Source organism: Pezoporus flaviventris, unplaced genomic scaffold, assembly GCF_033815535.1.
Source record: "Pezoporus flaviventris isolate CSIRO_AGI_PZ_B2104156 unplaced genomic scaffold, CSIRO_AGI_Pfla_v1 ptg000005l, whole genome shotgun sequence".
In the NCBI taxonomy this organism is placed as follows: Eukaryota; Metazoa; Chordata; class Aves; order Psittaciformes; family Psittacidae; genus Pezoporus; species Pezoporus flaviventris.
The window spans coordinates 19,392,849-19,410,162 of NW_026892553.1; the positions used below are offsets into that span (position 1 = coordinate 19,392,849).

General features: G+C 48.3%; 1 protein-coding gene and 1 long non-coding RNA gene across 3 annotated transcripts in view; one reads left to right on the forward strand and one right to left on the reverse strand.

Annotated features, from left to right (window-relative positions):
* LOC133265562 (uncharacterized) overlaps nucleotides 1-17,314 on the forward strand; it is a 377,264-nt gene that overhangs the window by 297,012 nt on the left and 62,938 nt on the right. The window lies entirely within an intron of this gene.
* Nucleotides 7,894-17,216, reverse strand: VGLL1 (vestigial like family member 1). 2 transcript variants are annotated; one of them, XM_061446190.1, is made up of 6 exons: nucleotides 16,609-17,216; nucleotides 14,350-14,406; nucleotides 13,022-13,251; nucleotides 12,026-12,448; nucleotides 9,714-9,773; nucleotides 7,894-9,028 (listed from the first exon to the last, which is right to left on the reverse strand). In XM_061446190.1, the coding sequence occupies exons 3-6, from the start codon at nucleotides 13,230-13,232 to the stop codon at nucleotides 8,988-8,990; spliced, it is 735 nt and encodes a 244-aa protein (XP_061302174.1). In that variant the 5' UTR covers nucleotides 13,233-13,251; nucleotides 14,350-14,406; nucleotides 16,609-17,216; the 3' UTR covers nucleotides 7,894-8,987. The 2 variants fall into 2 exon arrangements, with proteins under 2 accessions (XP_061302174.1, XP_061302175.1); XM_061446191.1 differs by lacking the exon at nucleotides 16,609-17,216 and adding an exon at nucleotides 14,960-15,120.

Genomic DNA, 17,314 nt, shown 5'->3' on the forward strand with positions numbered 1-17,314 from the left:
TCTGAACCCATCACCCCTTGTCCTGTCCCTACAGTCCCTGATGAACAGTCCCTCTCCAGCACCCTTGTAGCCCCCTTCAGGCACTGGAAGCTGCTCTGAGGTCTCCATGCAGCTTCTCTTCTCCAGGCTGAACAGCCCCAATGTTCTCAGCCTGTAATAACCTCCAAGAGCTTTGATATTCAGAAGCAGCCAGAGGTGCCCCTTGCTGTCTGCACTGATCCCGTTCTCCCATCACAGAAGCAACACAAGGCAGGAGATAAGGAGAAGCATCCTGCAAAGGGAAGAGAGATGCAGCATTGCATGATCCAATGACACAGGGCACTGTGCACACATGGTGACAACCTGCTGCAGCCAAAACAAACACCTAACCAGGACAGACCAAGCCTCCTTCCTGACTGAGCCATGCTGGCACAGCTGGAGTTCCAGCTTAGGAACATGGACATACACCTCAGGAGGAAGAGATGCTCATCCGCACCCAAGTCCAACCCACGAGCCCTGCACACCATGGCCATTCGTTGCAGCAGGAGTGATCACAGACAGCAAAATCACCAATACGATGATATAGGTTTTCATATATTTATGGTTTTGAAGAGATATTTAGGGAGCTCCAAGCTTTGAACCAGGCCCTGGAAAGAAACAAAGAATAAGGGATCACGTTTACGCACAGAGTAAGCAGCAGCATTGAGAGATCAGGAAATGCAAGCCCAGGCTCATTTCCTACACTGAAATAAGAGCATCTTCTTTCATGCCACAAAGACCTCAGGCTCTCAGTACTTTTACTGCATGCTAAACTGAAATGGAGCTACTTGATCTTAGAGCCACCAAGGAATTGGACTGAAGCTACTGAAGCCGTTCATCAGAAGAGCTGTTAGAGAAGTACAGAAACCAACCAGGTTTGTGAGAAGGGCTCTCAGGTTCACGTCCAAGCACATCTGGTCAGTGAAAACCTGAACTGATTTACCCAAACCTGCTTCTGAATACTGGTAAATCATAAGAGTAGCTGCAAGCTGAGAGGCAGCCTCAGGAACACCCATCAAGAGCCAACAGAACAGCTTCGAACAGCCTGCAAATGAATTGAAGGATTTGACTCACTTAATTGCTTAAATCAAGCCAAAATCCAGTGTAATAACACCCTTACATACAAAGAGTAAGCCACAAATAACACATCAACAGAGATCCGTGTTGAACACAAAGAAGCTGAACTGGTTGTGTGGCAGATGCTCCTTTACATATGTATTGCTTTAATTACAGATTGCTCTCCCTCCTTTCAGGATTGCTAAGAAGGATGCAGAGCACAGTCCCTGAGCTGCTCCAACCGAGCCGGCTTGACTCAATGCACTCATTCTTCCCTCCGCAGAGATGTGCAACATTTCCTGCTCATATTGACACAAACAAAGTTCGGAGGCAGGGGCAGGAATCCCATGGAAGTTTGGATCTGCCATCATAAAGCCTTTATGCAGGCAGGAGATCCTTCTCCTGCCAGAATCAGGCCGGAAGATCCTTCAGGGGTTTCAGTCCGCGTTAAAGCAAGTACCGGTGCATGCTGCAGCTGTGTGTATGGGAGGTGAAGGGGATGGATACGCACAAGGGAATAAACCCGGCTCTGGGTTCCTGCCCTCCCCGCTTTGCAAAGCCACAGGAAGCACGTTTCCCAGGCAAGGAGGAGCAAGAGGGAACGCTCTTCTTTCCCTGAAACCCCTCCCTTTCCCAGTGCTCCCGAGCAGACAGGCAGCCGCTCTCATTAGTGACTCCTATGGGTGTTTTGTGCCCTGCACACTGTCAGTGCGGGAATCTTGCCTAGAGCAGCCCAGGCAGCATCAGCGCCCTGCGGGCTGATGCCAGAGATGCTTCCCAAACTGGCATTTCCCAGTGGAGTTTCCAGGCTGCTTTCCTGGGTAAGCAAGGGAAAATAAGTAAGTAAATAAAGCTGCTCTATGGGATACCGTTACACAGCCTGTGGGCAGGCAATGCAGGGAAGGGGATCACCTCTTGTGCCTGTGCTGAGAGGATGCTGCACAGAGATGCCTTGCAGGATGATGCCAGTGCATCCCTTGACTCGTTTCCTGCCCACATCTTCATCTCCAGCGTGGCTTTGCCCCCTGATCTTCCCCATCATTGCACTGTCCCATGAGTGCTCCTGTGAGACAAGAGGTCCATAGCAGTGTGTTTTGAAGGACAGATGTAGAAGCCTCCACATCAGACCTGTCTTAACACCAGGCATGGATTCATCATGCACTGTGAGCAGCTTAGCCCTGCCTTGTGGGGCAGAGGAGCCCCACTGACCCGCTCTGGTCAATATGCCACCTTATAGATGATGCAAATAGATTTGATGCTTCAATCAAACTAATAAGTTGAATGGGAGTGTTTTGGATGAAACAGGACAAATGATGCAACCACAATCCTGGTCCTACGTATCCAGACAAACCCAGAACAGTCGGAATGGCCCAAGGCAGGCATTGGGCAACCCTCTCGGGCTCTGTCAGCAAATGTTGAGGTCAAGGAGAGGGTGCTTGGATCCTGCATGAGGCAGAGTGGAACCACCCCCTGCCCCAGCCCATTTACTCACAGTAAATCACCCACCTTTGCGTTACACGGAGACCTCAAGCGCTGCGTACCCGCAGCGCGGCGCCGTCCTTGATGCTGCTCTTGCAGCAAGGTACCTTTATGATTCACAAGCAGAATAATGGCTGGCTGTTCCCTGCACACCTCCCATCAGCTGTCACTGGCGCAGGGGAAAAAAGGATTTCGATGCTAATCTGTTCTTAAAACATGGCACAAATCCAGCACCAACAAACAACCTGCGGTGGGCGGAACTGCGATGGTATCATGCGCATCAGAGGTTTGAGTTATGTGACAGCTTGACTTAAACCACGTTTTCCTTCAAGTCTACTTATTCTACCTTAAAAAAAACCCTTCTTTAAGCATTAAGAAGTCCAGCTGGAGGACTTGCTTAATTGCCCATCATTTTTAATTAGCCCCTGTGTTCTCTGCAGTTATTTGAGGACCCAGACTGCACGCAGCGTTCCTCATGCTGGTGGAGCTGCACATGGCAGCTTCTGTTAAATATCATTTACCCAGCTAATGCTTGAGGCTTGATGGTATTTGGGTAGCTCACAAGAAGCACTGCCGTTCCTCATGCCTTCCTGAGAGCCTGGCTTTCCTGCTTTAGTCCATACTGCTTCACAACCCACACAAACCTGGAGGTCTTGGTTTCCAGAGCTACAACCAGACCTACTGAGATGTGAGGGCTGCTCTGTGGGGCCAGCGACTGCATGGGGTCCACAAACCTTAGAGACAAACAGACTTTCAAGGCCTTCATGGGAACTCATGTTTAAAGACCAAGGAAGGATTGATCTTCTGCAAGGTCAAAGCAAAGGGCTGTCCTCTGACCACATCATTCAGTGGTATCTGCAAGACTTGGATCATCTTGGGTTCAATGTCAGGTTGGACAGGCTTGGAGCAAGCTGCCCTAGTGGAAGATGTCCCTGCCTGTGGCAGGGGTTGGAACTGGATGAGCTTTAAGGCCCCTTCCAACCCAAACCAGGCTGGGATTCTGTGATCTCTGACTCTACAAACACAGGGTAACAGATGAAGCCTGTGCAATGTGGGGGTGCTTTTCCAGACACAGGGAAGCAATGTGTGCCAGGCAGCCAGGACAGGATTATTTCAGGCTGTGCTCAGTTACCAGAGATGCCCTTTGCATGTTCAGTACATTCAGTTTCCTTCCATCCTCTCCCATTTGGTTTTTCACTTGGCAGATGGATTTACCTAAAGTGACACTTCCCTCTGCTAAATACACAGCATTGGGAGCTAATGGAGTGATTTACATTGCAGAGCATAGAAACTGTTGCTTTATCCCTGTCTCAGGTGGAAAGGCAGTAAGTAGGGGCTGAAATACTGTTGTATTCCAGTATCAAGACCTGCTTCCCAATACTTACCTGTACTTACATAAGTACAGGTGTATATATGTAAATATATATATATACACACACACACACACATATATACTTATATAATACTTACCTTCCTAATACCTAGCCCTGTGCTGTACCCAGCATCTGCCACGTGGAGAAAGAGGGATGGGAAACTGCTTTGCTCAGACTCAAACCCAGAGCCTGCAAAGCGCAGGCTGGGGTGATGGGGGTACAGAGGTGAGGATGGAGGCTGGGGAAGCAGCCACCTTTGGAGGTGCAAGGGCTTTGCAGGGCCAGCCTTGCTCACTGGAAGTGCTGCACCCAGCTTAACCCCTGCCTGGAAACCAGGCTGTGAGGGCAGGGTGAATCAGCAGCGTGGATGCTGAGGAGCTCATGGTGCTCAGAGGGACTCTTGTTGGACCATGTTTTGGGGAGCACAATGTACAAGCTGGTTTACAGACAGCTGGGGTCGCTCCATTATGGCTCCAGACACCCGAGAGCATCCTCTGAGCTGGCCCAGAGAGCCCCATGGCCCCACGCTGCAGCCCAGCACTCACTTCACAGCCCTCAGCTGCTTCTGCACCCCCTCAGCAAAGAAATGGTGATCTGCATGATGCGACCACAAACAGGGTGCTTGCACAGCAATACTGCCAGTGCGGTAACACGCAGCCCTCTTACACAGTGTGTGATGCTGAAGTGAGAGCATCCTCCTCCCAGCAACCGAGGCACCAAAACCACCGCTTTGCACCCAGTTTTTGCTGAAATCCGAGCCTGATTTGGGTGGGAAGGGACCTCAAAGCTCCTCCAGCTCCAACCCCTGCCACGGGCAGGGACCCCTTCCACTCGAGCAGCTTGCTCCAAGCCCCTGTGTCCAACCTGCCCTTGAACACTGCCAGGGATGGGGCAGCCACAGCTTCTCTGGGCACCCTGTGCCAGCGCCTCAGCACCCTCACAGGGAAGAGCTTCTGCCTAAGAGCTCATCTCAGTCTCCCCTCTGGCAGGTTAAAGCCATTCCCCTTGGCCTGTCCCTACAGGCCCTTGTCCCAGGCCCCTTTCCAGGTTTCCTGCAGCCCCTTTAGGCACTGGAGCTGCTCTCAGGTCTCCCCCCATGAATCACTGCCGAGATTCTGGATGTAAAAATAAGGAGTTTGGACCTGTGCAAACATCACTGCTGCTTCTGCCCTTTGCAGTACTGCAGAACCCACCTTCAGTTCAAACCTCTGCAAACTCACCAGTGCTGACACGCCACGGGCAGATCTCAGCCTCGCTGCATGCCTCTGAGCCCCTCACACAGACAGGAGCAGCACTGTCCTGCTTGCCAGAGCCTGCCAGAAGAGAGGCTGAGAAACCACAGCACAGTCATAAATACCAATGGAGGTGAATGCTCCAAACCTGGCAGTGTTCAAGGCCAGGTAGGACAGAGCCTTGGGTGCCATGGTTTAGTGTGAGGCGTCCCTGCCCATGGCAGCAGGTTGGAACTGGATGATCTTAAGGTTTTCTAACCCAAACCATTCCACGATTCTATGAAATCAATCGACACCTTAACAGAGATGGAATTAAAGTGTTCTTTAACAGCAAGAGAACGTCTCTTGTTTGTCACCACAACCCAGGACTATTTTTAACGCTAGCAACAAGTGACTAAACTGGGGTGGAGTAGCTCAGCCAGCCCCACTGCTCCCAGCCACCCACAATGTTTATCTGACCATCAGAGGAGGAGCTGGACCAGGGCCATCCCACGTGAGAAGACAAAGCAAGGTGCCTGCAAACGTGACCCAGCTGTGTCCTGGGCTATGCATGGTGAAGACATGTGCAACAGTTCCTGTGGCTTACTCAAACAAGCCCCAGCCTCCTCACAGGGAAGGCATGTGAAGCCCTGGAGGGGTTTAATCTGTGTTCATCTCTGAACGGGGCTCATGGAGGATGCAGTCTGTATCTCATCTGCCCATCAGGAAAAGATAAGGGAAAACCCATCTCTGCAAAGAAGTTATTCCTGGACTAGAGCTTCAGAAGTGGTACCCAATGAAGGCAAACAGTGATGAAGGCAGTGGATGAAGGCAAACAGTGATTTCCCACAGTAAATTACCAGGAAATGTAACATCCCAACCATGTTTGTCCTCCTGTTCTTCAGAGCTCAGCAGAGTGGCCGGGGAGTCAGATGCTGCTCCAATGGGTACATCCCGCATCCCTTCTCCTCCCGTCACCACCACGACTGCTGCATTCCGAGCAGGAACTGAAAATCAGCGTGGGAAGGACCAGCTGGCAGCTGCTGAGTGCAGCGTGCTGCCTGCCAAGTCCTTCTGAGCAGAGGAGCACAGGAACTGAATGGGAATGAAGACACCGGGAGCGTGACGGCAGTGCGGCAGCATCGGGAACGCAGCGCTGGCCTGAGGGCAAAAAGAAACGCTCCACTCCGGGCAAACAACGTGGGAGAGGAATCTGTATTTTACATATATATTATATACAGGCATATTGAAAGGCTTACTGCTGTAAGGAACTGCTGTGAAACGTCCAAACCTCTATTCACACTACATTGTTAAAGGGAAATTGCCAACCCTGTTTATTGCGGAAGAGTCGGATGCCTACAAACCCAGCTACGCTCCGGTGCGTGTTGCTGCAGTGGTGTAAGATAAAATGCTGGAGCAGCAAAGCCTCTGTCCCCAAGGTCCTCATTCTTCTATCAGCAAGCACCCGGTGTCCAGCCTGGAGCAGAGCTCATGGAGCTGATGATGATGGGGACCAGGACAGGACACCGGCCTTTGGGGGCTGCACGGGCACTTGCTGCCCAGCTGGATGGTGAAGACGTGGCATTGCCAAACCCTGCAGCAATGGCTCAAAGCATTGCCATGTCAAGGTAGAGTCATTGATGGTTTGTGTCCTTGCATTTAAAAACAAGGGGTTTCCCACCCGGTACTGTACAATTCCACCTGGTTGATTCACCATGAACACTGGCTCTGTCACCTTCAGCGTCCCCAGCGGTGACACGCACAGGACCAAACTGTTCCAAAAAGCACTACATTTTAAGGAGATTTAAATCACCAAATCCCAGACTGGTTGGGTTGTAAAGGACCTTAAAGCTCATCCAGTTCCAACCCCAACACCTTCCACTAGAGCAGGTTGCTCCAAGCCCCATCCAACCTTGCCTTGAACACTGCCAGGGAACAACCTGAACTTCCTTATCTCCAGCCTGAAATTCCCCTGTTTCAGTTTGAACCCATTACCCTGTGTCCTATCGCTACAGCCCCTGATGAAGAGATCAGGGAGTTTTAGGTAGTGTTATATGGCTTTTCAGACCTTAGAGAGAAATGATTTAAACATTTTCCATGAAGAAAAATGGCAGAGGGAGACAAAATAATATTTCACTGGTTGGAAGCATTAACTTCACTGGAATTACAACACACACCGATAAAACAGATACACAGAGCACAGTTTGGAAAGCTTTGATTCCTCCCATTATATTACCACGTAGCCTTAAAAATCAAGGGATGAAGTGATTTGGGCTGACAAAAGAAAACTGTTTGGAGAGATATTCCTAAACTTAAAAGAGAAGAATGGCAATTTTATGGAACTATTACAAACAAGTGACTTGCTGGTGCTCACCCATAGGGAGACATGATGGTAGTCTACCCGGTCTTGGTTTTGGTTAAAATAGCCCCCTTCACACGTGGCCTCAGGTGGCTCTGGCTCATGTATGCACTTACAAACCGGGATTTAAGCAATCCTTTCTTTTAAATCAGTACCAACAGCACCAAAAGTTATTGCGCTCCAGTGATTTATAAACTTACGCAAGGTGCTATAACTGATGCAGACCAGCAGCAGCATGTATCTGGTGTAAACAGCCACACTTCTACCAGGTAGATTTGTCCTCCCAGATCACAAGCCTAAGATCTCAAAGGTCAAATTTCCTTAAGCAACTGCATAGAACTGGCAGGATAAGTTTATCATGCTCCTTTAATGTCTATGTCTGTCATGCGTCTATTAATGTCTAGCTAATGGATAAGGAAAATTGAAACCCAAATCTTTATCCTTAGGATTCACAACAAAGGCTGAGCAGTCTCTCTTCAGTGCATACCTGAACATACACAGACCTGAACACCCGTCACAGGACGTTTGACTCCCAGCAGCTTCAGCAGATGTAGTTGCCAAGGGCGAGTGGTGAAGCAAGGAGGGGATCTGAACGTGCAGGATCAATGCACGGTTCATGGATGCCACTGCATGGAACCCACATTCAGCCCCTCTGAGGTCTGTGGGATGCAGCTACCATGGAGGAATTGATTTTTGCTTGGTCAGAAGCTCTTAAGCCTGCAGAGAGGTTGGGAAAATAGAACATTCCCCCCTCCAGCTTTTGCTCAAGGGTATTCTAATTGCACCTAATAAGGATCCAAATTTCCTCCCAGATTTAGTGTTAAATCACTGTTTTCTAGAGGATACATTATAAGAAGGCAAAACAGAGCCTTTGGGCATATGCACATTATATAGTTTCTGAAGAATGCCCCTATGAATTGCAAGTATGGTTACAAATCAGTGTACTTCCAAACCATAAGCATGACCCGTGGTTGTCTGGAAGTCTCTTGCCCCTGGCCTAAGACTATTTAAAATGATACGGAGGTATCAAATCAAGCTGAGAACCTGTAGCACTGAATTTATGCCAAATTCATCTGCATATTCATATATATATATATATGTCATGTTCATCTGCATATGCAAATTCAAACTGCATCCCTGCACTTACCAGTTAGAAACTGCACTGATAAGAACTGTGATTCTTATCAAGAGATGGTAAGTGAATACATGGATTAAGAAGTGCTAAGAGTCTTTTCAGGAGGGCTACATGAAAAGCCTTCAGTAGACAATATTTCTTCACAACAAAGTCAGGTTTAATCCCACAGCTATTAGAAATTATTTACTGTATAGAAAAGGTTGATTCTTCACTCCTCAACTAGTAAATAGCATGTGTATCCTTCCAACAGAGAGAGCACGGAATAGCTGCAGTTCCCTTCTTGGTTCACAGTTGCAAATAGTAAGAGTTCACAGCAAGAACTTCCTCGTTCAGAATGAAGGAGAACCCTCCAGTGGCTAAAAGTACAAATCTCTTCTTCTGTCGTGGATCTGAATGCCTGAAAGACACAGCAGGATCAGGGCGGTCAAACACAGGCTTGCAATCTCTGCAGAGCTGGCGCAAACAAAATCGCATCTTTGGGTCTGATGCAAGGTGGCCCTTAGGAGAACAACCAGGATGAGCCCTCCCAAGTACCCCCTGGATACTGCACAGCAAAGAACCAACACCAGGGTGTAACTGTGTTCAGTTTGTCCAGGACACACGGTCTGAACAGAGAAATACATGGAAGTCTGAACACTTTGGAAGTCATTTCTTTGACCAGCTCTCCCAGCAGTGGTGGGTTTGCTGGTGAAAGCTGCAGTAACAGGAGCACACAGGTCCAACAGGGACCTCAGCCTGAAACTGGGTGCTTGAGATACACTGCAAGGGGTGTCCTGTCTTTCTGGGATCTGAAACTGGGACAGCTGGTGTAAAACAGGCATTGTGAAGAGGAATATTGATGGTAGAGCCACAAGAACGACAGTAGGTGGGGTTAGAAATCATGTATCTTATTTAACAGAATGCTTTCCCTTTTCACTGTCAACATAGTTATAGGAGGTGGTTTGTCTATCTGGGGGAAAACAAGGTTTGGAAATAGAGCCTGGAAGCAAGCAAGGAAGCACCTTTAATTCTTCATGCATAAGCAAGGTATCATTCATAGGTGAGCATCGATTTGTTGCAGTGCTGCTGGCTCCAGTACTCACCTGCGGTGGCGTGGCTTCCGCTGGGATTCTCTGAGCCTTGGTAAGAGCTTGCTTTCCTCTCTTAAAAGACAGAAAACACTGGAGATGAGCAGCGATGCAGCACAGGGCTAGCAGCAGACAGCAGTTCCTAACGCAACCTTGTGCTTTTGCAGCCCAGCCTATAGCGCAGGTGCTGGGGAACCCTGTGCTGGCTGGCACAGCAATCCACACTCCCATAAATATAAATATCAGCTGTTCTTATACATGACACAGTGCAAGGAGAAGTGCATTGAACAGAGAGAGCCAAGAAACAGGGACTCCCACAGCCTGACAAATGCACAGATCCCAGGGGCTTGCCAAAGCCTGCCTGTGAACACGGGCCAGCTGTTTCCTATCTGTTCCTTTGGGGATCCTGGATAAGCACATGTGTGCTGTTACACATGTCCTGAGAGGCTCCTTCACTGGTCAGAAAGGCCCTGGAAGCATCCTGAAGGAAAAGGCTTTAACTGATGAGTGTGAGGCATCCCTCCCATGGTAGGAGGTGGAACTGGATGATCTTAAGGTCCTTTCCAACCCAAACCATTCCATGGTTCTATGCTGCCTGGGGGACATCAAGCTGTTTCATTTCCTTTTCCATGAATAGAGTCCCTGTTAGCATTGCTTCCCTTTCTGATCCCAACACTGGCTTCATGAAACATGTCCTTCTTTGGAGGAGAGTTTGTTCCTTGGGCTCCCAAGCCTTAATAGGTTCACATTGCCCCCTTGGGGGAAGAGGGCACCTAACCCTGTTCTTAAATTAGACCCTAGACATCCAAACAGTCTCTTTAAAGTAACTGGACTGTCATTTACCAGCTGCAAAAAGCCTATGCAACACATACACCCAGCCTCAGCTAAACCCATGTACCATGAGCAGCAAATGTGTATTCCAGACAGACATTAGGCACTCCAGATGAACGGGTGAGCAAAACACCTATAGCTGGGGTCCTTGTAATGCCAGAGCTTTGGTGTAGCCTCAGAAGAGGACCTGTGGGTAAGCCTGCCTGCAGGTAGAAACAACAGCTTTTAGCCCATGCTCTGCCAAATCCCTGCTGATGCAGATTAGAAACAGGGCAAGCAGCAGGTATTTCACAGCTGGTTGCTGTTCAGACACTAAGACTTGGGGTTGCTTGCTCCCCTCCATGTAGAAGCACCGGGTAGGACACGCTGTGTTTTTCCAGCAGACTCCCCAAACAGTTTCACAACCCTTTTTCTTGGAAGCCTGTGCCAAGCTATGTGTGTGGGTAACGCCCAGGAACAGCAAGGCAGGCCTACCCTAACAGGGCTCCAGGAAGCTTGATCCCAAAGTGCTTCTCAAAGGCAGATATTACTCACAGCGGAGCAATTTTACCCGTCAGAGCAGCCTGTAGGGATGTAAGATCCCAGGAAATGGACTTCAGGCACCAGCCATCTTCCTTCTGTGTGCTGGCAGTACCTGGGATTGGGGTTCCTGCTCGCTGTTGGTAATAAACAGGGAACAATCATCACTTCTGTGTGCGTTGTGTTAGCCCGGGGAGATCTACTGCAGCGGGCAAGCAGTGCCTTTGCCAGCAGGGCAGCAGTGCTTCATGGCAGGCAGCAATTAACTGGGAAACATGGCAAGGCCAACCAGGAAGCCCCTTTATCCCAGTCATAGAATCACAGAATGGTTTGTGTTGGAAGGGACCTCAAAGCTCCTCCAGCTCCAACCCCTGCCACGGGCAGGGACACCTTCCCCTAGAGCAGCTTGCTCCAAGCCCCCGTGTCCAACCTGCCCTTGAACACTGCCAGGGATGGGGCAGCCACAGCTTCTCTGGGCACCCAGTGCCTCAGCATCCCCACAGGGAAGAGCTTCTTCCTTATCACCAACCTGAACTTCCCCTGTTTCAGTTTGAACCCATCACCCCTTGTCCTATCACTACAGTCCCTGATGAAGAGCCCCTCTCCACCATCCAAATCCTCCCAGCTACAAACCATACACAGTAAAATAGGCTGCTCAAGGCTCTTACCTGGCCACCCCTCCCTGATCCTCATAGCACTGTGAATAATGTTTATATTCACTTAAAATAGCTCCCTAATGTAAGCCAGGAGGGAGGATATTGTGCAAGTGGGCAATGCATAGTTTCTGATGAAGCCACACTATGGAGCTCATCCATCCCAAGTACCACAGGACACATCCTGGCCTATCTATTGCAAAACATTGCTATGAGCTGGGCTGAAGGTGACTCCAGTTTGAGAACCTGAGGAACAACAGCCTGTATTCTTTTGTCTCCTTCCATAAGATGCCATCAAAGAACACAGTGATAGTATTTCCTTACCTCCCCCAGGAGCTGAACTTTGGCTTATATTTTGTAACCTAGCAGGTCCAGTCATACAAGCAGAACTTGAGTGTTGCTTCATGGGACATTCCTGCATGGATGTTAGGCACTTTTCCTGTTGCAGAAGACCAAGAAGAGAACCGTATTTCCTGTCAGAGACGGGTTCATCTCCCACATGCAGGTCAGGCAAGGCATGATGATGATACACAGAACTGGGGAGACTGGGAGTCCCAATCGAAGGGAAAGGCCATAAGTCTGCAGGCTGGGCTGGATGACTCCGCAGAGCTGGTGGCTGGTACTGGCCTGCCAGACCAGCAGCAGCAGCAAAACTCAGACCTGAATTGGACACGCTTGGTGCAGAAGATGATGGATATGCTTTGGAACAATGTGCAGAGAAATTCCACTGATGGGGCGATGCGCTATCTACTTAAAAGAGAAAGAAAGCATCTGAAGTCTCAGCAATTCTTACTTTTCTCCCAAGGCAAATTCCAACGGCCTTCTAAAGGAACACTACCAAACTGCATATTCATTTCACATAAATATATATTCTCCATAGTGCTGCTTGTCTTCAAATTCAACCACAAACTCATGCTAAAAGCAGACTAAACCACCACCAGTACTTTCAAATAACTATTTGATGTGTTCTCTTACAGGCCATGGGCATAGGCAGCTTTTTAACTATTGCAAGATTATTTGTTGCCATAATCTGTTTATTTAAAGTCATCATGCACTTAGTGCATCCGACAGTGATGGAGACACTAGGCTGGAAAATGAGGACCCAGTCCTGCCGATGGGCCCACGAACAGCCTGGGAAGCACCCCAGAATACACAGGGATTTACTCAGGAAGTCCCAGCTTTATAATCCAGGGCTTTGCAAGCTTTTCTTGCTTTCTGTTTGCACATGGCCCCAACTGTAAGCACACTACGTCCTAAACTCTCAGTGAAAGCCAATTCCCCCCTGCCTAAAGCCACACTCAGGCATAGAAAGCAGCTCACCATTCTTCAGGACAACAGTCTCATCCTTGTGCTTCGTGCTCAGGTCTTGGGGGTTCTTGGCATTGCTTAGAGCCCTGGAAAAGTGTTCGTCCACCACGCTGTTAATATCCCCTTGGAAATAGGTAAACACAACGCTCTGAGCGCCCCATTCTGTTTTCACGGGTTCTTTGCTTTTACACGGCTTTGGAGAGAGCTTCCTTGTTTCTTCCATTTTCAGTAACCACCAGCCCCTGCCAAAGAAAACCAGAGCAGTCAAAGACATCCTGTTCACCTTAAAGTGCACCATCAGCGGTGAGCCCGTCTCCCTCTTGAAACTGGTAGGGCCAGACCAACTGTTACTAGTAAGATGAGATTCTTTATCTGGGTTTCTGCTTATTCCACACACTTTTTCTTCACTGATCTCATTATACACTTCTCAGATGGAATACTTGCAGTATAAAATGCAAGGAGAAACCTTTCAATAAAAATGTACTAAATTTCACAGAATTGTGATGGGATTGCATTTTCCCCAATCAAAACGAGTCCGGTGAGTCTTTAACTTGTTCAATACAGGATCTTTTGGTGGAGAGATCCAAGTTTGATAAAACCATACAATATGCAACCTTAGTAAAGGATACTGCATCTTGAAAGCAGTGAATGGCTCAGAGATGCAAAGAGCCTGATGGATCCCACCCTTGTCTGAGTTACCTGTCAGTGCCATAGCATTGGCTCTATTGAGGAATGAAATGCTGTCATTTCTCACCCTGCCTTTATAGCCCTAGCACTGTGCAAATATGCCCTGAGGATAGAAATGTGCTGAAAGAACTGAAGCACTCAGACAAATAATTCAGAGGTTGCATTGGTCCTGGATGTTCAGGGTGAACCTATAGCATCACAGAATGGGTTGGAAGGGACCTTAAAGCTCACCCAGCTCCAACCCCTGCCACCAGCAGGGACACCTCACACTAGAGCAGCTTGCTCCAAGCCCCTGTGTCCAACCTGCCCTTGAACACTGCCAGGGATGGGGCAGCCACAGCTTCTCTGGGCACCCTGTGCCAGCGCCTCAGCACCCTCACAGGGAAGAGCTTCTGCCTTATATGTAATCTGAACTTTCAGTTTGAACCCATCACCCCTTGTCCTATCACTGCAGTCCCTGATGAAGATTCCCCCACCAGGGGAATTCCTTCCTCTGGGATCCCTCCCTGGGAGGATTGCTTTGCCCAACTCTTGTCTCTGCGTTGTTCAAAAACCATACTGACAGAGTGAAATGAAACATTAAATACCCATTAGAGCTTTAAATAGTAATCTCTAATGAGTATTTTATTCAGACAAGGTAAAGTTCAAAGTACCTTGAGCACTGTCAGCACGGACTTCCACAGCAAGATGCCTGACAGTAGTTGCTTCACCTATTAGAAGAAGGCAGAAATTATGATTGGAAATTCAAATTATAGCAAATTCAAGTAAAAAAAACCCAAACAAACCAAGCAAAACCTCTTGTTTGTTTGAAACAACCTGAGGAACACGTAGGGCCTGTCAGTTGCTTAAAACTTCGGTAGCAAGACTGCTAAACCACACACCCAGACTGCTGAAACGTACCCTGTAGCTCAACAAGGGCTTATGGATTTAAGGCAAGAATGACTCTAAAATAGTTTGCAGGAAGCCAGCCTAAGACTCTAAGACTCCTTTTTGTCCTCCTTATGAAATCTCTGCTGCCACATAGGGTGAGAGCAGGATAAGGAGCATCACTGCCTGCCCTGGACAAGCATGGTTTATATGCATCTCTGCAGTTTCTGGCCATAGGGGAGTGAGTTCTACAGCCAGAGCTCAGGCATCCTGCTGTAATCAAGATCATGTGTAGCAGTGCTCAGGCTGTGAATGCAGGGAGGAGTGCCTGCTGTTTCCATGCCATTTTCCAGTCTTGCTGTCAGCTCATCACACCACACAGCATAACTGCTTTACCTTGGTAGCGAGGAGGCTGTGATGCTTCAGAGAACTGGGAAACCTTTGGTCAATACCCAGCTGTATCATATAAAAACTGATGAGTCATTGGAGTTGTGTTTCCATCCAATCCTGCAATATGCAGCATTGCTTAACCTATTCCCATACCTTTATCTGATTTCTAATCATGCCCCCCCCCCCCCAATCCCAAGCTTCCCAATCAACTTGTGCTCATCCCTGCCTCAAAGGGTACTCCGAAGTATTGCAAAGGCTGCCTCCAAATGGTCTCTTAGCATTTCTTATGCACGAAAAGACTGTTCAGGCTGCAAAGCCAAGTACTCAGACATTCAGAAATACGAGGATTGAGATTATCCAGCATAATCTATGTCCCTTTTTATGCTTAAGCCTTCATCTACAATCCTCTTGCTCATGTTTATCACTTGCTTCTAGGTCTAGTTTTGCTTGTTACCTATCCCCCCTTCATGGACCCTTCCTCAATTAGCACTAATCCGCTGTTATTAACCACCAGTTTCTGATGAACTCAATAGTTCCTTAGTCCTCATTTTAGGATTTCTATTGCTTTACCCTTCTTGCATCCTTTCTCAGCTCCAGCCTCCGGTCCACTCAGACACAGTAGTGGGGATGGGATGCACGCAGGTTTGTCACCAGTTAGAAATGCAAAGGGATGCTCTAACAGGTGTCTGATTCAGAAGACAATCTTTCAGAGCTTTAGAACTGACAAAGCTTTACCAATCAGAGAAAGCTTCAACCAGAAACCCTTCTTCCTTCAAGCACCATCCCAAGGCCCACGAGGGGAGCAGGAACTAGCACATCCCAGCCAAACACAACTGGAAGAACGTCAAGCACAGGAAGAGAAACTCTTTTCCAGTCTTGTTTTAGAAAGCAAGCCACTGTTTAGGTTAGGAAACTCTCTGGTTGCTCAACTGGAGGCCAGCACTTGCCATTGTAAATTCTAACCCAAGCAATAAAAGCTTGGCAAAGTCATCAGGGACCATACAGCCTAAGAAACAGTACATGAGGCCACCTCAACAGCAAGGAGCAACCCAGCTCTTCCTATGCTGCTCCACTGCTCCACAGCAATATAAACTTTAGGAAGCATTAGCTGTGGCCCAGAGGTCTATTTTCCCTGTTCCTCACTCAGTGCAAGGCAGCTATTTGGTCTTTGTACCACTTTATTAACATGCTTAACTTGCTTGTGGCATTAACTGTAAGCTGCTGCAGTGCTGTTTATTGCTGTGTAGCAGCTGTTCCATGTGTGCGAGTTGGGAGTTCCTCAGCCTTGCTAGCAATAGTAATTTCCCATCACTGCAGCATCAGACAGGGAACTCAGCTCCTCATTTCACACAGCTCAGAAGAGCTTTAAAACTGAATTACAGAACCACAGACTGGTTTGGGTTGAAAGAACCTTAAAGCTCCTCCAGCTCCAACCCCTGCCACGGGCAGGGACACCTTCCACTAGAGCAGCTTGTTCCAAGCCCCTGTGTCCAGCCTGGCCTTGAGCACTGCCAGGGATGGGCATAAATAAAACACAGAAACGTTCCACTTCCAAAGTATTGAGCAATCACTTAACAAACAGACATTCGCTTTCCTCAAGTATCATTTGAGAAAGTCAGTGAACACAAGCTGAAATGATCACTGGATTCTCCTACCTTAGCTCGCTGTCAGCAGCGGCGTCACACCAGTGGGGTTTTCCAGATGTGGGATGCTCATGCTGTGCCCAGCAGTTTGGGATCCTTCCCCCGGCAGGCTGAGTGCACTCTGCAGTGACTGCAAGAGGAGACAAGCAGCGTTCATGAACTCCTTACATGCTTTCTAGCCTCTAGCTGCGAGCGAACTAGGCGTTTCCTTCAGCCCATCTGCTAAGAATGCATGAAATGCACTCCGACGAGTCAACCGGGTTAGGAGGTTTCAGGAATGAGGAAAACAGGACTGTAAGCAGGGGTTGTTTTTCATGACAATGTGTACACAATAAAGACAGTGTCTGGACTTCAGAAGAGTTTACACTAGGATGGTAAGTTATGGCAGAGAACCAACCTTGGCTGGGATCATAAAGGACTTGCCTGTGCCGGGTTACAGTATATTAACTACAAATGTCCACAAGAAGGAAAAGATCACCTTGTCTCCATCCCTGGATAACCAATCCTCATTCTCTTCTTTGGTGGATCTGCTTAAATGACTTAAGAAATCGCCAGAAAATAAAACCATCCTTCTTGTTCTGCAAGGGCTGTAGCAAGAAATTGAGAGTGTGGGGATTTTCTGCAGTTTAACAAAGTAACCCAATTGCAACCATTCATAAAGTCATGGAGTGGTTTGTGTTAAAAGGGACCTTAAAGCTCCTCCAGCTCCAGCCCCTGC

Excerpts from the sequence above, each read along its gene's own strand:
- VGLL1 (XM_061446190.1), bottom strand. The coding sequence starts at position 13,232 with ATGGAAGAAACAAGGAAGCTCTCTCCAAAGCCGTGTAAAAGCAAAGAA. Across the intron at positions 9,774-12,025 it reads AAGTTCAGCTCCTGGGGGAG|AGAGGAAAGCAAGCTCTTAC; the intron begins GTAAGGAAATAC and ends CTGTCTTTTAAG. Across the intron at positions 9,029-9,713 it reads CGGAAGCCACGCCACCGCAG|GCATTCAGATCCACGACAGA; the intron begins GTGAGTACTGGA and ends TGTGTCTTTCAG.